General features: G+C 42.1%; 1 protein-coding gene across 1 annotated transcript in view; it reads right to left on the reverse strand.

Moving 5' to 3' along the window:
* Positions 1–976: 976 nt before the first annotated feature.
* The window catches only part of LOC124555670 (wall-associated receptor kinase 4-like), a 30,119-nt gene continuing 8,262 nt past the window's right edge, over positions 977–22,833 (reverse strand). The window contains exons 3-4 of the mRNA XM_047129665.1: positions 13,588–13,734; positions 977–1,903 (exon numbers count right to left, since the gene is read on the reverse strand). Of these exons, the coding sequence (XP_046985621.1) occupies positions 1,755–1,903; positions 13,588–13,734 (296 nt within the window). The 3' untranslated portion in view covers positions 977–1,754. The remainder of the gene's footprint in view (positions 1,904–13,587; positions 13,735–22,833) is intronic.

Consider the following 22,833-nt stretch of genomic DNA (forward strand, 5'->3'; position numbering starts at 1 on the left):
TTGCGCAGTGCGTTTTCCATATCTTTTCCTATGATGTTATCGGACTGCTATAGAGATGTTATCGAAACATTCTACTACACGAAACTTTTCATCCTTATCGCTGAAATCCTCGAGTCTTTTGTCTTAGAAGAATTACTCTGCTATACATGTGTAGTATCTGCCTTGTGTTACCTTTAAGATGATGTGAGCTCAGCCTCGTAGATCTTTTCTTGAAGTTACTTCGTATATAAGTGATCCAGTGAAACAGTATACGTTCAGTACTTTCTTTTTGATATGTAACTTGTCACTTGTTGCATTTGTTGTTTCTGTTTTAACATACACTATTTTCACAGACTGCACCATATAAACTGTGTTCATTAATTTTTATACTCACTCATTGCTCCTATCTTATGCCCTCAGTATTGTATAAAACTGTTAAATATCTGAATAATGTTACATGACTCTCACATCCCTTGCGGAATTCATTCTCATGTATAACCCTTTCGACGTCTGACGTTCTCGTCCACTCTTCTCGCCTCTCTATTCTGTCGTACCGCTCGCTGACGTTGTCCGGGGCCTCCCTCACGCCACCATCACCTGGCAATTTTGGCATCTTGGTGGCGCACCTTCAGTTTGCCGCCGACTGACCGCCTGTCTTCATAAATTTTGCTCATGGCTACAATATTCATTTGTAAAAAAACACACGCTTTTACTTAGCAAATTCCTACATAGAAATAGGGTTAAGTTCAGAGTGGATTTCTTTATCCTTCCCATAGTTTTAATTGCTCACCAATTATCAAATGCCAGGTGACACCGAGATTTCCGAAGATGTTGTTAAGTCAAAACAGATACATCAACACGAACATTGCGTCTGGAAATAATGTGCACAACAAAAGGCAAATTAATGTAGTAGTAAGTTCTCGTCACCCGCAAATTGCAGCATGCAGCTAAAATGCGTCTCTCGTCTAGTTTTATGAAATAAATATGAACGAAGTGATTGATATATAAAAACTGTGATTTATTTAAAAAAATCATAAGCTTGTCACAAACCTCAAAAAATTCCATTTCAGTATTTGATAATTTTAAGTTTAAAGCTGGGTTCAGACGAGAATATTTTTGTCACAATATTATTACCTTATTTACATGAAACAAAACACTGCCTCTTGGCTGCTTACCCATTTGCCACATCTGAATCCAATTAAACATTTGGGATATAGTTCCTTGGCAACTGGTCTGTCGAAATTCATCATTTGTAGGTGCCAATGAATTGAGGAGTTAGATCGAAAATAATATTACAGGATACATCTAACGTTTGTTAGCTTTGTAGATTTTGTTAGAGGTTTGTGACATCAGGTTGTAAAAGCACCATGAATTCCTGGTATTTTTTCCGTAATGGTAATTCTGAAGTAGTGGTTAAAACTTAAGTCATTACTGCTGACTAAAGACACACATTTTACAGTTTTAATGATTAATTCGGAATAATGTAGCTTTCAGAAATATAAGTACAATTCACTCCGTGGTATGTCTACGTTTATTCAGCTTGCAATCATAGTATGGCTTTTCTGTGTTTAATCGTCTTGTAATCGGAGTCGGAACACTACTAAAGATGAGGGAAATTATTAGTACCACCTAGTACTTCATTAGTGTCGTCAAAATATCATTGTACTGCAGGACACATCTAAAAAAATTAAAATATTTAATCCGGGTCTCTAAGTGGCTTTATTTGGAAGTAGAAATATCTGCACCACTTGCAGAGACTATAGTGCTTGAATTTATTACTCAGATGGGGGATTAATTTTGTGTTCACATTCGACGTTGACGTGGTTTGTTACGAAGCAAGGTGCATCTAGAGGGCAGTAGCGAGAGCAAAGGCTAATGCACACGTGGTCTGAACACGCGAGGCGATCTTCGCAGTCTTCATTCACTGAAACAGAATCAGAAAACCTGTTTGTAAAAGCTAACAAATGTTTAATACACTGATTATTGTAACACAACTTTGTCAAATAATGTTTTAATTAATGTGCATTATTCACAATCACAGTCATCATCATTTTACAAATCTACATATAGAAGCTAACAAATGTATGACAGACAATATATTATAATTCAGGTTTGTCTACAAGTGGTTGAATAAATGTGCATAACAGTTACCATCATTTTCGTGTGGCAGTACCTCTACCGATCGTCACATGGTACGCCCCCTCAGGTGGGGAGGACTGGATCTGGGGAAGCATCCGGCGGAATGCTTGGAGCTCCGATTCTCAAGCACAGGAGGTAAACACGACAGCACCACAGAGAAGACCGTCTGGCAAAGTCATTGCAAATACTTTTCCTATTAAATGATCTCTCCACTCCCCCAACATACTGCAACCTGTCAGCTGTCAGTGTGATGATCATCATCCCACATGACTTTTTAAAACTTACAGGGCTATTTGCAAATAATGAGTGAGATTAAAGTCAACGGCCTCGGCTCAGTCATAACATCGGTTCCTGTCAGATCACCGAAATAAAGCGATTTTGGACGTGGCTAACATTTGGATGGGTGGCCGTCCAGGTCTGCTGAGTGCTGTTGGCAAGCAATTTGCACTCAGCTCTTGTGATGCCAGCTGAGGAGCTACTTAACTGAGAAGTAGCGGCTCCAGTTACGAAAACTGACAATCCATACAAGCATCCTGTGATGGATATCGTGTGAGGATGAGACGGTGGTCGGTCGGTACTGATGGGCCTCCCGAGATGTGTTCGGACGGAGTGGGGTTAAAAGTATATAAAATATACAGAGTAATATACCGATGTCGAAAATTTTGTGGCGACGTGCCCAGATAGCCGAGCACATTAAAGCGTCGCTTCCGGGATATGGGGAGACGAGTGTGCACCTGATCGAATACGCCTCGCGGATTTACGACGAGGGCCGGTGATTGGCCACTGTGGCTGTGGTTTTCAGTCGATTCATCACATCCCGCTGGGCTGGTAAGCCATGTCCTGTCTCAGACACATGCTACGCAAACATTCAGAAAATATTCTCAAACTTAAACGTATATGTACTCTAGAGGCAGTAGATGGGGTACACAGATTCTGTCCCTGGGGGAGTGGTGGCGTCAGGAAGATCATCCGGCCACTCACCACCACAGACACTGTGTCAACCCACAGAACAATGACGTCGCAATAGAAGAAACGGGAAAGAGCAAAAGAAGAAGTTCATGATTTGGCAATTATGCACTGCAGAGCAATCAGTAGGTGCACGTGGAAATTGCAAATTATTAGATGAGAGTGTAAGTGGGAAGTAAAGTAATATAGGTAGCAGGAGCGTGGTGTGAGCATTGTGGGAGGTCTGGGAAGAGAGTTGAATGTAGGTGTTTGATGTCAAATGAGAGTTGAGAAGATTGGTAAAACAGTGCCTTGATTTATTGAAGGAAGAAGAATGGCAGGTTCATAGTTGGTAAGAAGACTGGAGACCTGTGCAGATTTCTGGATTGGGGAGCGATAGATGGTTAAAGTTACCTTGAGAAAGGTTATAGAATGTGCAGAAGCGAAGTAAATGAGATATTTATTGGTAGAGGTACATCTGTATCTAGAGGGACACACTGCAAATCACATTTAAGTGCCTGGCAGCGGGGCATATCTGGTGAGAACACGATAGGATTTTGATAGCCAGGTTTACAAGACCCAAAGGTTTCCGAGACGTATTCTAGTAATTTAAGGAGGTATGAGGGCTTAACTACCAACGGCCTTGCAGTACCTAGTGGAGACACTGGTTCCTGTCAGGTCATCAAAGTTAAGCACTATCTAGCTCGGCTACCAAAACCAACCATTAACTTGCACCACGAACACGGAATGATAAATGGCGCACCACAGTGATGACAAAGGTTTGCACCATCAATATCGAAGGTTAATTCCTTGGGTGTTAGAATCCGTGCTTTCTTAAAGAATGCATATAGATTTTTCACCATAGAATCATACAGCCAATCGCTTGCAAATAACTGTTTTGTACATTCACCTTGGTTTCGACACCTCTAAGGATGTCTTCGTCTGAATGAAATTTTAGAAACCCTATAAAATAATACATAGAAAATTAAGTATGACAAATAGCATTAGGCCTAATCACGATGACAATTATCATGATTTACAAAGGCTACTCACGTAAAATTACATTGCGAGAAAACAATTATCAGAATTAAGAGCAGATATGTTCAAGTAAAAAATTAAATTAAAACACGTTCCAGCCTTTGACACGTATGCCTAGCCTGCAACAACATCTCCCACGAATACAATACAAGTTGCGCCGCCTATCGGGCGCGGACAGAGACATGTACCCATTTGAAACACTATAACAGAAATAACTGAAAAAATGACAGTTAATTTTAAAAACAAAAAACAAAGGAAGAGAGGTTAACATATTTTTGAAAATACACCTTAGTCAAGCAGATGAAGTACAACAAAGAGCCATCTATTAGGCTTTACAGAAATTACAATTAGGTAAAGTACAGAATAATATAAAAAATTATACAAACAGCTGTACAATCTAAAAAATATCTGCATGAAGGTAATTTTAGTAATATACATCAATAAGATTCGAAGAAAATGATGTTTCGGAACTAGAGGCAGAAAGACATAGTAGAAAATAGTGGAATAAAATTCCACGATTAGTGGATTAAAACCATTAAAAAAATATTTGTTACGTAATTGTAACTGTTCATTGAGGATGAGGCCATCGTTCTTAGAAGTATGTTTGAAAATCTCCAGCTCTTCGAGTACATCGAACCTATGACCTGTCTTTTCTCTATGTCAAATGGAAATTTCTTCAACGCTTTTTGCTTTGTGACCGGTAATTAACAGATAATCAGCAAAAGTGGAATTATGTGCCTCTTTCTGCCAATAAATGTTCCTTGTACCTTACACTAAAAGATGTTTCAGTTTGTGCTGTATAATAAACGGGACACGTATCACGAGTGATTTTACACACTCCTGGATTGTGTGTAGGAGCAATTGTGGACTTTAGATTGCGAATGACATTTTTTTGGAAGTTATTGTAATTAAAAATATGAATGAAAAGTTACCTTTTCCACTAACAAAAACTTTCAAAAAAAATCTCTTTCACAATCTCAAGTCCACAATTGCTCCTATACACAATTCAGGAGTGTATAAAGTCAGTTGTGATACGTACCCTTATACACAATTGGGCACATGTCATTGTCCGCTCCCGACAGGCGGCGCAACTTGTATTCGTGGCAGCAATGTAAGCCATTGGGCCGATCAGTCAGATGTTGTTCCTAGCTAGGCATACGTGTCAAAGGCTGCAACTTGTTTTATTTTATTCTTTGATTTAAGCATATCTGATCTTAATTCTGATCATTGCTTTCTCGCAATGTAATTTTACGTAAGCAGCGTTTGTACGTCATGATAATTGTCATCTAGATTAACTTTATTTGTCATACTCTATTTTCTATTTATTACTTTATAGGGCTGGCTCTGAGCACTATGGGACGTAACTGCTGTGGTCATCAGTCCTTTAGAACTTAGAACTACTTAAACCTAACTAACCTAAGGACATCACACACATCCATGCCCGGGGCAGGATTCGAACCTGCGACCGTAGCGGTCGCGCGGCTCCAGGCTGTAGCGCCTAGAACCGCTCAGCCGCCCCGGCCGGCTTACTTTATAGGGTTTCTCAAAATTTCAATTTGATGAAGACATCCTTAGAGGTGTCAAAACCCGGGTCAATGTACCAAACGGTTATTTGCAATCGGCTGGCAGTCTGACTCCTATGTTGAAAGTAATATGCGGTTGCTGAGAAGCAGCCTTGTTTAAAAAAAATGCATTTAGATTCATATGGGTGTAATGGGGTGATGAGAACATGTGGAATGTGATGGCATGCAATCGAATGCAAAACAGTATGTTGTGGAGCTTCTAGTTAAACTGGTTATCCTTTAAGAGTAGATGCAGATGGTGCAATAATATGTTCTGCAGGCACAGAAAAGACAAACATCCAGAGGCTGAAATTTGTCTAGTTGTTCCAGTTGGTATGAACTGCAACGTCATGCACTTTCCAAGAGGGATAGTTTGCTCTAAAGAAGTATGATTTTTGTACGCAGACCAGGAATCAAGCAAAAGTTAGTTATTTTGACCACCTGTTGGCCAAAAGAAGTGCTCGTACAATAGTTGCAGTTCTCTTACACCCATTTTCGCACTCTTGCTTGCTGTGGCGTAAATATTCCCTATCGCCCTTGCAAGACCATGCACACGAGAAAAAATCATAGGGGCCAGAGCACCTCCAACTTCTCGTAACACAATAAATAACTTTCCAGCCAATTTACTATCGAGATTAACAGTCGGCATATTTGTTAAGGCATTGATGTTAGTTGATTTTGATACAACTCTCTTGGTACCTCTGATTTCCAAGGTTCCTTTCATATGCATTTCTTCTTCAAATCCTGACTGGTCAGAGTTGAAAACAAATTCCTTACTGAACAATGGCACAAATTTGTTTATCTCATCTAGAAATTGTCGGGCCGATTGCATAGTTTGCTGTGCATCGTCAAGATGACGCTTTGTTTGAAATTTCGTTGTCTTATGTCTTCCAATTCTGTAGGACCGTTTGAAGTTATGCAACGATCCACTGCCTCCCTTGAAATCACTGTAATTTATGTCGCTCGCAATTTGATGTGCATAGCGTAGTAGGTCATTATCATACACATCCTGTATCGAGTGTCCTTGAAACGTGAAAATACCAGTTTCTGTAATAACTACGCCTTGTCCTCTCTTGAATATCCGTAGTTTTTCTTATTCACTACACGGTCGTACTGCTGCTTTTCTAGATTCTTTTTTTTTTTTTTTTTTACTATGCTGCGAATGATCTTCCATGTACGTAATTGTGTTTAGTAACCCTCCTTGGACAATAATTGTCCTTTACTTCGTTTCACCGGAGACAGGGTTTTTGGCTTCCTGTCCGATAAGGATGATAAACTACATGGCTCGACACCTGTTTCGATATCGCTTTCACTTGTGAAGTACGTGCAGTCATCATTTTACTCCTCATGCACATTGTCTGAATAGTCGAGCATATACGACACCACACATTCCACTGACTCATATTGCAAAAACGCTAATATTTCATCTGCCATTTCTTTCTCACTTTGCTAAATTCCTTGGCTTCCTTGCTGACGAAATGTCAACTTCGGCAACTGTTGTTGTAGATACAACGCAGTGGTTGCTTTGTTTATCGTTGCCATTGCTCTGCTTTGTATTAACACGACTAGGACAGTAGCACTGTTGTGAGTTACTCGTCGACTAAACAGTTCAACTACGCTCCGTAGCCTCATGCTGTACTCACCATTGGATATCTCCAGTCTCGCCCCCTATTACTATTAGAAGGCAATATTGTACTTTCATGATAGGCAATAAGTGGGGCGTCGAATGCCGTAAACATCATTGGCCTTCTCTGAGCTGGCACTCAAGAGGTTCCCTGTAAGACTGTAAGGGCGTGAGAACATTTGGGAGGAGCGGAAATGTAAGCTACGTTAACATACGAAAGTACTGATCCGGAATAGGTATGAATGACGGTGGAAGGATGTAGTAACCGTGTTCCCGCTGTTAGCAGTTGTAGTCGATTGTGCGTTTTCTGTTCGACAGCTAGTACGTGGGGTTTACAGGTTAGTCTCCAGTCGAAGGTTTGTCGTAGAAATTTTAACGTCTTAGTAAGTTGAATGGATGGTTATTTATGGTTCAGCTGGAAGGAAGGAATTCGTACTAGGAAAGTGGTTCGTCCTGTGATTATTTTCTGGGTTTTAGCAGACTCCATAAGCTGCACATTGACAAGGAATTGGTAAGGTCGACTTGAAGGGTCTGTGGGAGGAAGGAAGTATGGGCGGAGGGAAGCCAGGTGGTGCCGTCGGCTTATCAGAGCAGTTGGTCGAGGGGAAGGGGGGGGGGGGGGGACAGCGGGGAGGTGGGAGGCGGCCTGGCCACGTCGCAAACCATAATAGTGGGGAGAGTTCGGGTTTCCCTAGCTAAGGTTTCTGTTGCAACTCCTGCTAGCCCGAAATGCCTGTTAATACTACCAAGACCATATGTTGCCATAATTTATTAACACTATCTTGAATGGAGTGATGGAAATTCACTGATCATAATACAAAGGTGTTACTCGTAAAAGTATTTTCAGTTTACATTTTTTAAGCACATAGCCGGAGTCAGCCCAAACATAAATACTGCCCACTGCGTGTTACGTGTGACATCCAGTGCTAACAGCAATTGTGGAATTGTTACAGTGCTTTTAAAGCTGAATTTTACGAAACTAGTCTACTACAATATTGGATTTAACGATACGCGCCGTAGCTAACACTCTTCATATTTGACGTGCCGTCTCTTGGTGCGGTCCGTGACAAAGTCATCATTATCCGTCTGCAGCAGCGCTTCTCCATCGATGATCTATTTGTAATTATTTTCGATCTGTTGTCTGAGTCAATACGAAACAAATATTGTACTACAGTAATTTGGGACCGCTATCGAATGGATACAAAAAAATTCACTTTTGTTTGAAATGGAAACAAACTGACGTTTTCTGTTGATTGTAGAGTCGTATAAAACACGTACTGAGCAGTATTTGTGTGGACTAACTCCGTGTACACATTTCAAAACTCTAAGTTGATAATATAACTGAAAAATCAGCTACAGAATCGCTTGGACTCCTTGAAAAAAAGAAAACACCAGAAAGTAAACTTCTGAAATCAAGATATAAAAGAAGATGTAGAAAGATGGAACGAAGCCTTTAGAAATTTACTACAAAAACAACCATCTCAGAGCAAATAATTATACAGGAGACTGTCAGCTGACGCTAAGACACATACAGAGGTTGAACAAAAACACGGAAACATAAAAAAATACAACAAATTACAATGCCTAATACGGTGAAGGAATCCCGTTTGTATTCAAAACAGCTTCCTGTCGTCTCGGACTGGATATATGCAGGTGCTGTATGGTTTTCAAGGAAATATTATCCATTCTTCCTGAAAAATAGTCCTGATCAGCTAAATGATCACATAATCCTTGGCAGCAATGTAACCTTGACGATTACCAGTGAGGTCCATGGAATAAGATGACATGGCTGTCCAAAATCATCACCGAACCCCCCTATGTATCAGTCTTCGGACGTAAAATCGGCCAGAAGTTACAAAAGGCGTACAACAAGACTCATTCGACAAAATGGCTTTCTTCCGTTGCTCCAAATTCCAAACTTTGTGACTTTGGCACAACGTTTTCCAGTTGTAGGCATTTGCATCACTAATGAGTGGTTTTGGAATTCCAGCTCGCCCTGCTTATGGAGCTCCCTTCGCCTTGTTTCGGTGCTGACAGGGATCGCGAGTGCGACAGTCAAATTCTGCTGTGACTTTTGCAGCTGTCGTCTTCTTATTTTTCGTCAAAATCCAAGTATCTGCATCTATGTTCAAGTATGCATTTCTCGCGGTGTTTTCATATTTTTGTCCAACACCTGTGCATTTCCAACACTGAAATAGATACAGCTTTCAAGACTTTGAAACATCTCAGCAGTCAACACCTACAACATTCGAGATATTGCAAAAAGAACAAAACAGGTCCAGTGGCACCGCCTATGTTCGGCGTCAACGTGCAATAACCACCCACAGACGGCAGGTGGCAGCACTAGCAGCAGAGGCTATATAAAACGTGTCGGTGGGACGCAGAAAACAGTCGTAATGCACAAACGGGGCGATTTATCTGACGTCCAAAAGGGCATGATCATTGGCTTTTGGGTCAAGGTTGGAAGTATTTCCGAAACTGCTAAGTCTGTAAACTGTTCGCGTGCCGTCGCGATTAAAGTATCCCGTGTATGACAAAATGGCGCTATCAGAATCCGGCGCCGAGGCAACTGTGGCGCACCACGAACCGTGGATGACAGGAGTGACCGACGGCTGCAGAGATGTATACGGACGGTTAGACGAGCAACTGTTGAGTAACTGACCACCCAGATGAACCGAGGAGCTACCAACAGTGTCTCCTCAACGACCGTTCAGTGAACGTTGGTGTGTATGGGCCTCCGCAGCAGGCGCACGGTTTATGTATCCGTGCTGACCTGCTCTTCATCGGCAACGAAGGCTGGAATTTGCACGCCAGTACCGCAACTGGATGTCCACTGAGTCGCACAAGTGTTCTTTTCAGATGAATCGTGGTGTATGCCCAACTGGCCTCGAAACGTATGAAAGCAAACACCTTCAAGAATCGTTGTAAGAATCCAGGTCGGAGGAGGGAACATTATGGTCTGAGAAATGTTTCCGCGGCATTCCCTGCGTGATCTCGCCATTCTGGAAGGCGCATTGGATCAACACATGTATGCATCTATTTCTTGGGACCATGTCTACCACTACATACAGTCTGTTTTTGTTCGGTACAATGGCATCTACCAGCAGGACAATGCAACGTGTTACACAGCTCACAGGATGAGTTTACCGTACTACCCTGGCCACCAAACTTCCCGGATTTAAATTCAATCAAGAATATGTTTGACGACCTCGACTGGGCTGTTCGCGCCATGGATCCTCAACCAAGAAGCCTAGCGTAGCTGGCCACGTCACTTGAGTTGGTATGGCTGTATATCCCTGTTGGTACCATCCAGAACCCCATTGACATTCTTATTGCACGTCTCGATGCGGTCTGCGCTGCAAAAGGTGGTTATTCAAGATTTTTAAAGATGGACTACGTATGAAACTTAACACTCAACCGCCTGTCACACTGCAGGTCTATAATTTTCTGACTGTAGCTAGGCAGTACTGCACCGACGTGTTATGAATTGATATTGGTGTGTTTGACGTATGCTTTGAAGTTCCTGACAAGGTCTGATGCTGCTTTCCACCAATTTTAAAAGAGCTACTCTCCACTTTAAATACTGAGCCACTTAGTAAATATGCTCGCGTTTAAGGCTAGGGCCAACTTAATACATGCCCTTTCCTCCGAAGAAAGCGCGCAGTTTGCACTTCCCCTGCGCTACATAATGACGTCTGACAGCCCATTTTACCGTGAACGCTCACTACACAGCGAGCGAACGAGCGAGAGCGCTGGTGCTCGCCTAGCCCCCTTCTGAAAAGAGCCGCTATAAACGTCTGTGGACAGCTGGAGAGGAGGAAAGAAGAGCAGACAGAGGAGGAGATATTGCAGTGAATAACACAGAGCTAGAACAAATGGTATAAGCCCTAAATCAGACTGAAAAAAAATATTTATATTCTACCATAATATCGATGCTAAATTACTTCCACATCTTGCAGATATAACGATAGAAATATGTTCTACATTTTTAAACATATGTTGGAGGAAGAAACACGTTCCACAGCTGTGGAAATACTCAGTGATGCTTCCTACGTTCAACAAAGGAGACCTGTTAGTTGCAAAAACTGACGCAGACTAAGCTTACTGAATACAGCATACGAGGTATACTCCAAAATTAGTACAAGAAGAATTAGGAAATTGCTGAGGTCATCTTAAAACAAAAATAATCAGGGTTCAGGAGAGGAAGAACCTATATCGATAACACTGTATAACTGGGTTGAAGCAAATTACTGAGCAACGTAGGGAGCACAGTAAGGAAGCACATCATGGTTGTGGTTCTTTTTTCAAATGACGTCGCTATTGTGTACACCTATTTAGCGGGCTACTTGCAATGCTGCTATCCACCTCTGAAGCCGGACAGACACTCGGCTTTTCCCATATAGGCTATTAACGTGGTAACCGCCAGAGACAACTGTTGCGGGCTATACCGTGTTAATAACAGGGGAACCAATGACAGTGGGAATAGGTACAGAGTATGCAGTGCAGTAGATCAGTTCTGAACAGATGCGTAGTAAACCCGTACGCCACTATCTCCTACCAACAGGCTGCAAAAGCTACTGCCATACACCCACATATGTACCTCTATCCAATGGGCATCACAAGGTACGGAGGTTACCATCGGCTCCGGAATACCGCCATTCCATACCCGAAGCATGGAGAAAGCTCGCCTGTGGTGATGGGTCGCGGTGTGCGTTTGTTCTCGCAGATGACGCGGCACGAAAGGACAAACATCTCACTTGCGAAAAGGACTCTGTTCAGGATGGTGGTAATGGTAGTCACCTGTGGAGAATAAATATTTGGAATGAAATGGGCTCTTATTACGAGTGCCGGCATCTCCCACGAACGCACCATACAGTCATGTGTGTGTCCACCTACATGCCCTGTACCTTCCACTAGACAACGCAGCTCCTCATCTCTCCCGAAGTATTTCAGAAAGATATGAGGGACACTTTATGTACATCACGGTGCTTGTGTGTCTCCCCTCCCTGTAATTTCAACCCCCTTGAGTACATCTGGGAGATGTTCGCACCTTGAAAGTAGACCCGACAATCACGTGAGCTGTGGATGCCGTTTGAGCCGCGTCATTGATCAATATGGTGGGCAATAATTTCGGTATGACGCGTCGCTGCCGTAGCCATAGCGAATAGACAACTACACCCTACGAGCTAGGCATCGATAATAAAGTCCAAAAAATAGTAACTAAGTTCACTGTAAAGGTCTGTTTAAACAGCCAGGTATTCTAAATGCACCATAAGACTAAGTCAACCAATCAGTTATGTACTTTAAGAAGAAAATCAGTAATTATTACATTAACAACAGCATTCGTCATCATTAAACAAAAGCAAGAGTTAACTTCCATTTACTGAAAAAAGATAAGTAAAAAAACACAGAGTATCATTTTCTACCAGGTAATAAAATTATGCGATAAATTTCCCAAAAATATAAAAGAGAGAACTGAAATCTAAGTATCTAAAAATTAAGTTAAAGGATACTGCTTAAATACTGCATACTACATAAGCTAGAACTGTTTAGATAACACAGTGTAAGGTTTGGCAGAAAAATTACACAAATCGATAATAAACAGTTCTGTCAATGTACAATCTATTGTCAAGGTATAGACCATGCTCAAGATGTGTGATGGGTAATGTGCCAACCTAATCCTACTCATACTTTGAATCTAGTTCTCAAATAGAAGGATGCTGACTCAGTTTATCAGACAGATAGGTAAACACGAAGAATATAATACAAAGGCGGAAACATATTCGTGTTCCTGATGTCAACAAAAAGTGTGTGTGTGTGTGTGTGTGTGTGTGTGTGTGTGTGTGTGTGTGTGTGTGTGTAGTGCAAGCAGTGACTAGTGGAGTAGTATTAATAATTAGTGTGTCAGCATTTTTTGATCATTAGTCAGTTTGTTTATAAATATGAATATACAATAAAGCATTGTACACAACAAATAAATCCTGTGTCAGTTAACCTGACAATGACAGTATGACTGTGCCTATGAATTAATTAACTTGTTAACTGTAATCTCGTTTTATGAAGATTACATGTCAAACATCATTAAGTAAATTATCTGTGGAGGAATAAAATAACGAAGAGCTTCTCACTAGCGTGTCATATATCATACATAGTTATGGTACATTACGTAACTTTATGAGGTAGTGACGCTGCATACATAGATCGACTCATTAGTGATACATAAAATCTATGCACTGGCCATGGGACTGAACGCTGCAATCGCGCTTTTGCAGCAGTTTAGCCTCTGGTCTGCCAGCATACCTGTACATTCTCCGGTGGGACTGCAGCCATTGTACGGGTTGCCGTAGAATCCTTCATTGCACTCACAGCTGGGATATAGACCCTTCTTGCAGAAGGCGTTTTCCCCGCAAGGAGTGGTACACACGCCACTCTGTCCAGCACTCACTCCTGTTAACATAACACACACTTACTGCCTGGGGGCTGGCATAGCTTCATTTAGCCTGGAAACACTTTACAGAACTTACTCAATCTAGTTTGTTTATATAAATTAGAAGCATAACATACCTATTACACCACAGAACAAACATAACAAAAAACGGAAACTACAATCCTTGTAGTTGATGGATGCCAGTCTATACTCGTGTACAGAACATCTAATGACGAACAGAGAGAGAGAGAGTATATACTAAGAAACAGATAACCCTATGGACAGTATGTATCGTTTAAAGACGTCAGGGAGCAGCACGATTGTGAGAGGAAAGTATTTTATAGGCTCTAGATGCAGGTTGCTTTTGAGTTCTGCATGCCACTACTAGGAATTTGTTTATTGAATGATAAAGTTTTGACTAAAATAAATATCTGTAGAGTTGTACTACAGTAATCGTATTGTCGAGTACTAAGCATTCGGCTGTTTTATTTTAGTATGACGTGCTGCTAATATGTTAATGAAGCACAATATTTAACTTTCAACTCCATGTGTGCGTTTTATAGTGGAGGATCGACACTGTTTTGTAAACCTCGAACAATATTAAAGACCTACACACCTGTACCCCAACTTACGGTCGAGACTGTCCGCATCAGTCTTCCATCATCCTGGTTCTGGACATTTCTATCAACAAAAGTAGGAGAAAGTGACGCCAGTCGCTTATGAACCTCAGGGAGAACACGTTTGCTGACAGCGGTTCATTTTGTTGGGCCTCGACTCAATGATATTTTGTGTTATGTACGCTGCAATTTGCCACAAAGCCAGTGGTGGTATTCTTCCTAGATTATAGAATCCCTTGTGCCGATGTAGTCATGAAAGTACCGCGTAACGCGAATGATAACTTAAGTACATTAGAATCCGACCTGAAGATTTCAAACGCTACCCATAAGAAATGTACTACAAAAAAGATTGCTGGAGAGAGAAAGACAAAATGAGAAAGAGAGAGAGATCAAATGATTCAAATGGCTCTGAGCACTATGGGACTTAACATCTGAAGTCATCAGTCCCCTAGAACTTAGAACTACTTAAACCTGACTAACTTAAGGACATCACACACATCCGTGCCCGAGGCAGGATTCGAACCTGCGACCGTAGCAGTCGCGCGGTTCCAGACTAATGCGCCTAGAACCGCTCGACCACACCGGCCGGCTAGAGAGAGAGAGAGAGAGAGAGAGAGAGAGCACAGAGGTAATGTGGAGTGCATAGCGGAGGTCACTTCCTGTAAATATTGCCGACTTCTTGCCAATCCTATTAGCGTATGGAGGGAGGGTGTAACCATTACCTACAGATCTCGGTACGCCCCTCAATCTCTCTCTCCTTATTCTCATCATTCCTGCACGGGATAACAGATGGTGGCAGCAAAACTGGTTGCAATATTGCTCGAATATCAGTTATCTACATTTATCCACCACAGTATCTTAAGAACATAGTCATCTTCCTTTCAACCATCTTCACTTAACTTCCCTGCTCAACTTTTGCATTTTCCTTCATGCTATACTGACCTGTTACGACCTTTGCTTTGCATTTCTAGCTTCGTTCAATGTTTGCTGTCATGCCCACTGACATGCTAGTAGTGTTGGCAGCCTCTTTACAGACATGTCGAATCTTTTAAGCGTTCTGTCAATAAAACGCAGTCCTTGATTTGCTTTCCTCACAACATTATATATGTGTTCACTCCATTTTAAGTTGTTTGTAATTTTAATTCCTAGATTTAGTTACAGCTAGAGTCGAGTTGTATTCGGTGTGAAAACTCTATTAGTCATAAAAAAATTAACATACTTAGCACGAGGCTATTGACATTATATTACCCATATTCTATAGATCTTGCACAGAGCAGCTTCTACATCTACCAGTACATCAATATTCTGTGAACCCCCTGATGGTGCGTGGTGGAGGGTACTTCTGGTACCACTAACACAGGCCCCTTTCCCTATTCCACTAGCGAATGACGCGTGGGTAGGATGCTTGTCGGTAAGTCTCTGTATTTGTTCTAATTTCTCGAATTTTCTCGTTGTGAACATTTCGCTAGATGTATGTGGGTGGAAGTAATATGTAGTGCGACTCTTCCCAGAACTTTCTCAGTATTTTAGTAGTAACCCACTTCGTGATGCACAACGCCTCTCTCGTTCCTCCTGCCATTGGAGTTCGTTGAGCATCTCTGGTGTCACTACTCGTTGAATATTTTCTATCCCTGCTATCAGTTCTACCTGTTAAGAATCCCAGATTGACGAACAACGCTCAAGAATCGGTCGAACACGCGCGTTGTAAGCCACTTTCTTCATGAATGGGTTGTATTTCCTTCAGATTCTTGCTATGAATCTCAGTCTGGCATCTCGTTTTCCTACTATTTGATTCGTGTGGTCATTCCAAGTAACGTCGCTCTGAATAGTTACTCCTAGATATTTTACGGTAGATACTGTGTCCAGAAATTTGTCATCAACAGTGCAGTTATAGAGTAGTTGATTTCATTTCCTATGCATGCGCAGAATTTTTCATTTATTTACGCTCAGGTTTAACTGCCAGAGCCTGCACCCTTCATCAATCCTCTGTAGGTCATTCTGCAAACCGATACTGCCTTCTGGCGTTGCTACTTTCGTGTATACAACCCCATCGTCTGCGAACAGTTTTAAAGAGCTTCCGACGCTTCCTGCAAGACCATTTATATACGTTATAAAAGTTAACGGTCCTTTCACACATCCTTGGGGTACTCCAGAAGTTACCTTTATATCTATCGATTCTGTTCCGTTAAGAGCGACGTGTTGAGTCCTGTCTACAAGAAGGTCTTGAATCCATTCGCAAATCTGGTCCGATACGGTAAGCTCGCCTTTTTCTCACTACACGGCAGCGCAGGGCAGTGTTAAATGCCTTCCTGAAATCAAGGAACTCGACATCAACCTGGCCGCCGTTGTCAACAGCGCTTTGGATCTCACGGAGGAACGGAGCGAGCTGAGTTTCGCAAGATCTCCGTTTGAGGGATCCAAGTTGATTTTTATAGAGGAGATTTTCGTTCTCCAAAAACGTCATAATTCTTGAGCATAAAAACATGTTCCATAATTCTGTAAGAGTGACGTCAGCATTATAGACCCGTAATCATGTGCATATGTCCTGCGACCCTTCTTCAAAACGGTAATATTCCGCCCTTTTTTCGAGTCGCCAGGTACACTTCGTTGTTTCAGCGAACTACGATAAACTCCTGCTAGAAGGGGAACAAGTATTATCGCATAATCTTTGCATAATCTTACAGGTATCTCGTCTGGTCCTAATGGATTTCCACTACTAAACGATTGTAGTTGCTTTGCTACTCCGCGATAGGTTATCTCAATATCTACCATTTCGACGTTCGTACAATGATTGAAAGAGGAGACTATATTATGATCTTCCGTGTTGAAACAATTTTGCAAGGCAATATTTAGTATTTCGGCCTTCTCCCTGTTATCTTCGGTTTCGGCACCACTATAGTCACTGAGTGAATGAATAGAGAGTTTGGAATGGCTTATTGATTTTACGTAAGACCAAACTTCTTTGGATACTTAATAAGATCATTTGACAAAATTTTGCTGTCGGAGTCATTGAACACTTATCTCATTCCTCTCCTTACGCTCTTTTTCGCTTCGTTCAGCTTTTGTTTGTAAAGTAAGTTTATGACTTTTATTGAATCTGTGATGAATCTCTCTGTTTACGCACCATTTTCCTAGGTCGCCTATTAAACCACGGTAAGTTTTCCCATCCCTTAAGATCCTGCTCGGAACATACTCGCCTAAGGAGTACTGAGCGATCCATTTGAATTTTTTCCATTTGTGCTGCACATGTTCGTTCTCGGCACTGAATATTTGATGTTGACAACTCAGATACTCTGCAATCTCTATCCTGTCACTCTTGCTAAGCAAAAATATTTTCCTACCTTTTCTCAACTTTCCTTGCAAGACCCGAAATGATAATTGCAATCACAGCCTTATGATTACTGATACCTTCTTCTACTTTAACTGATTCGACAAGTTCGGGTTTGTTTGTTGCTAGGAGGTCTAAGATGATACGTTCATGAGTTGGTCTTCTAATTATCTGCTCGAAGTAATTTTTGGACAAGATATTCTGATCAGGCGTCGACGTTAATGACATTACGCAAGCACTCTCTGAAGCTCCTGACACAGTCGGTCTATAAAAGCACCCGATTACAATTTTTGAGCGACTTTTGATGCTTAACTTCATCCAGATTAATTCACATTCGCAGTCCATGATAATCAAGTTAGATATCTAATCCCTTACTGCAATGAATAACCCGCCACCACTGGCAAGTATCCTATCCTTATGCTAAATGTTCCAACCTGAACTTAGGATTTCGTTGCTATTCGCTTCCGGCTTCAACCAACTTTCTTCTCGCAATTCTGTCTGGGAATTATAGCCTTCAGTAAGCGGTACTAACTCTGGAACCTTTCCTTGGACGCTCCAGCAGTTTATTAATATCGTATCACTTTAACATTTTCTATGTCCGACCTGCGAAGACGAGCATCCCCTGAGAACATTGTGGCTGATGTGTTTGTTGTTTCGCAGGAACTTCGTCTCTGAGCACATGAACGGCGGGGTCGGGGGTGTTCCACTAACCTATAAAACCCTCCTGTGCACGCCACACTTACTCCGCTACCCTAGTTGTGTAGTGCACGCTAGATGCATTAAGGGGAACCCTACAATTCTCCACACGGTGACGGAGGTCGAGAAATTTACATCCAATATCGTCACAGAATCGTCTGAGCCTCTGGCTTAGACCTTCCACTTTACCTTAACCAGAGGACAGCGTTCGATCCTGCTACAAATAGTGAGGTTAGACTGCATACTGCGTGCAGTGCTCGTTGCTTTTACCAAATCAGCCATCCGGCGAAAGGGACCGAGGATGGCGTCAGAACCAAAGCGGCAGGTGTCGACAAGCCGTCTTGCCACTATTTGCAGCAGGTTGCACCCAGTGTGCTCGATAGCAGCCAGCAGAGCTTCCTCTGCGTCTTGGGCCAGACCCCACCCCCCACCCCCGCTCCCCTCCGGCATTCCTTCCCGCTCTGCCTGCTATTTTCCTGCGATGCTCCATTACCCGCCTAAAGTCGGAGCTCCCAATGACTAGCATACCCGCCCTCTGCGCTTCTTCGGACTGGGCAGAAAAATAAGGCACTGGCCCAACAGGAGAGGCAACCCATGCTGGCTCAGAAGTATTATCAGCACTGGGTAGCACGCTGTGTTGCTAAGGCGTATGGAGCCAGCCGTGTGGCCTGTTCTCTCTTTCACTCTTGCCCAGTGACACGCGAAACCACAAAAAAGTGTTCGCCACTCACTCTTGAGTAAAGACAGACCTGTCAGATATTTTACATCAAAAGATTCAGCGACCACCAGGTCACCAGGGATCCAATGGCACCAAAGGTGTCACAGGTCTCGTCAGTGGCGCCCTGATGTCACCGCAGCTTTGAGCAGTAACCAGAAGCCTGTCGATGTGGCCAACGCAATTTCAAGCTGTTTACGGAGAGCAGCCAATTCTTCTAGTGTCCGTTCACAACAAGTACGGTCTCTAGCCACATTGTGCTGCGTAAAAACCTGAATAAGACTCCATAAGAACACAAAGCAGTCAGGAGTAACTGAGAAAGTAAAACCAGGAAATTAGGCGACTGTGGCGCTACTGAGGTAGGAATGTACGCAAAATATAAATGAGGAGGGTAAACAAACATTACAATCTGCTCTGCAGGGCTCTCACTGTAGCCTAAGATCGCAAGATCTGCAAGTTTCTCTACTAAAAATGAATTTATCCACAGTTGTATTTTACTAGAAACTCTACTTACCCAAAAGCTACTACAAGGAAACAAACACGCAAACTCTAAATGACTGATCTAAACTATACGCTATACTTAGACGAGATTAAAACGGAGTCACATGGCGTGGCACTTCTCGTGTCTGGAAGCTACTCGAGAAAGTTGCCTCACACAAAGATACACACAAAAATTTAGGCAAAAAACGTAGAGTAACTTACCACACTAGTCTATAGAGTAAACCACACAGGAATAATTAATTTATTTGCAAAAGTACGCGAGAAACAGAAACTAAAGTAAATTACTGTTTATCAGACAACCTGGTACAGCTAAAGGTGTCATCTCGGCTCCACTGCTGCAGCTATACTGGGGTTCATAAAATAGTCCACAAACTAACGCTGCACTACCCTGTGGTACTGAAATGACTTAACATTATGAAATGTTATTGTACGGCAGTGTTAATGTTAATTACGAAATAAACTAAAAAAATTCAATGGTTTGTGTAGATATTTTTCAACATGCTGTGGCAGGTTGTTGAATACGTGTGTATTCATGTATCTGACGCCTTTCTGTGTTCATTTTAACAACTTGAAGTCTTTATAGAAGTTGTTTTTGTTTCTAGTGTTATATTACTGCTTTGCACCATTTTCCGAGAAATAGAAACACTGTTTAATGTAAAGGACATCAATAAATATAAACTAAAAAGTAATTTTAAGAGGTGTCTGCAGGCTGTTTTAGAACTAACACCAAATATAATTCTTTTAATTCGCTTCTGGTTTCTCTAAAACTATCATTATCAGTTTGATTTCCCAAAAAACGATTGCATATCTCATTAGTGGATGGAAATTTGTGGAATATACTAGTTTCTTCATTTTAAATCACCTATTGCAGTAGCTACGCATACTGAAAATCCACGTAACCGAAGTAAGACTCTTCATTAATTTTAGGCTGTAAGTTTTCAAATTAAAGTTGTGATCTTGCTGTAGTCCTAAAACTTTACACTTTCTACTTCTTGTATTTCATTCAATATTAAACCGTGGTCAAATGGTTTCCAACTACTGGTAACTAATTAGTTTCATTAATGTTATTTCATTTTTACAATATAACAGTTTGCTACTACCTGAAACAGAGTAGAGAATCTGCAAGGGGTTAGGAAAATTCGATTCAGTGTACGGATCGAGTGTTCGCTGCTGGAGTGATATCTGGGCTAAATGCAGATGAGGAAAAAACTGTTAATTCAGTCTCATAACAACAAGGCTGCCGACCTTATGGCGCTAAATAAAGTGATAGTGGACAGAAAGGGGTCTACCACTCAACTGTACTTTGGACTGTCGGGAGGAAGCTATATCGCTCGCAGTAAGCCAGCGTTGCATCGGGGAGACCACGTTACAATATGTTGTACCTACGTAGAGCTCCACGTAAACTAGAACAGAGCGGCCAGTAGAAAACTGGAGCGGAAGTTACTCAGCAAACACCAGTCCCAACATTATGCGATGCCTTTTTAAATACCGAAGATGATTTTCAGAAAGTAGCTCGTGTTCCGTGAGTTCGCATACTCGTACAGGAATCATCTGGAGAAATGAAAAAAATGATGATCGAAATATCCCGATGACACTTTAATCAGGAACAACTGGAAGAAATGAACACCTGCAAGTTCGTCTGAAAGCTTTAACTCATATACAACAGAAAACAGTAACGATAAACATGTAGGTCCTTTTTAATATTGTTGTGACATGGCAATCTCCTAATTCGATCGTATACAGCTAACCGATACGCGATTTTGTGCAACACTTCTGGAGGCTACCTTCCACTTGAGCAATGTTTTGCGGTGGTTGGACTCGTTGTGGACAGAATTATTCACTGTTTGTATGTCATTTTAACGAAATGCCAATAATACTTCTACAGCCACTTTTATTTTGTGTGATATGAAGATGGTATCTGTTCCGAAAGAACAGATACCATCTTCATATAGTTAAGGCCAACCGGCCATTGACCTGTGCGGACGCACACGCATTGCCCGAACTCTTACGGGACTCGGTAAGATTGTCTGCCGTGAGTAATGAGTGTAATAGGCTGGAGCACTACGGATGTAGTGTGTGGACATTAAGCTGGGAATGTGGGTCTCACAGGGAGCGTGCAAGGGATAAATTCCCGCAGTCGCACTATCCTCTGTGCCCTCGGTGGCTCAGATGGATCCCGGGTTCGATTCCCGGCTGGGTCGGAGATTTTCTCCGCTCAGGGACTGGGTGTTGTGCTGTCCTAATCATCATCATTTGCCAGCACGGTAGGTCAGCGTGTTCGGTCAGAGGGTTAGCTATCCTCTGTAATAAAAAGAAACTGAGTGAACGGATCAACGATGACCCTGAACGGATGTCATCGGACGTCCGCCCCGAACAAATTAGACGAACAATATAGAACAAAATGAGATTAAAAATAAAAAATAAAAAGATGGATAGAGCGTCTGCCATGTAAGCAAGAGATCCCGGGTTCGAGTCCTGGTCGGAGCACACATTTTCGACTGTCCCCGTGGATGTATATCAACGCCTATCGGTAGCTTAGGGTCTTGATTTAATTATCATTTCAGTTTTATTTTGGTCCCTCTGTACATAAGAAACGGCTTTTCCACGATCAGTAAATTATGTTCTAAACTGCTGGCCATTAAAATTTCTACACCAAGAAGAAATCCAGATGATAAACTGGTATTCATTGGACAAATATATTATACTAGAACTGACATGTGATTACATTTTCACGCAATTTGGGTGCATAGATCCTGAGAAATCAGTACGCAGAACAACCACCTCTGGCCGTAATAACGGCCTTGATACGCATGGGCATTGAGTCAAACAGAGCTTGGAGGCGAGTACAGGTACAGCTGCCCATGCAGCTTCAATGCGATACCACAGTTCATCAAGAGTAGTGACTGGCGCATTGTGACGAGACAGTTGCTCGGCCACCATTGACCAGACATTTTCAAATGGCGAGAGATCTGGAGAATGTGCTGGCCAGGGCAGCAGTCGAACATTTTCTGTATCCAGAAAGGCCCGTACAGGAACTGCAACATGCGGTCGTGCATTATCCTGCTGAAATGTAGGGTTTCGCAGGGATCGAATGAAGGGTAGAGCCACAGGTCGTAACATATCTGAGATGTAACGTCCACTGTTCAAAGTGCCGTCAATGCGAACAAGAGGCGACCGAGACGTGTAACCAACGGCACCCCATACCATCACGCCGGGTGATACGGCAGTATGGCGATGACGAATACACGCTTCCAATGTGCCT

This window comes from Schistocerca americana, chromosome X (assembly GCF_021461395.2).
Source record: "Schistocerca americana isolate TAMUIC-IGC-003095 chromosome X, iqSchAmer2.1, whole genome shotgun sequence".
NCBI lineage: Eukaryota > Metazoa > Arthropoda > Insecta > Orthoptera > Acrididae > Schistocerca > Schistocerca americana.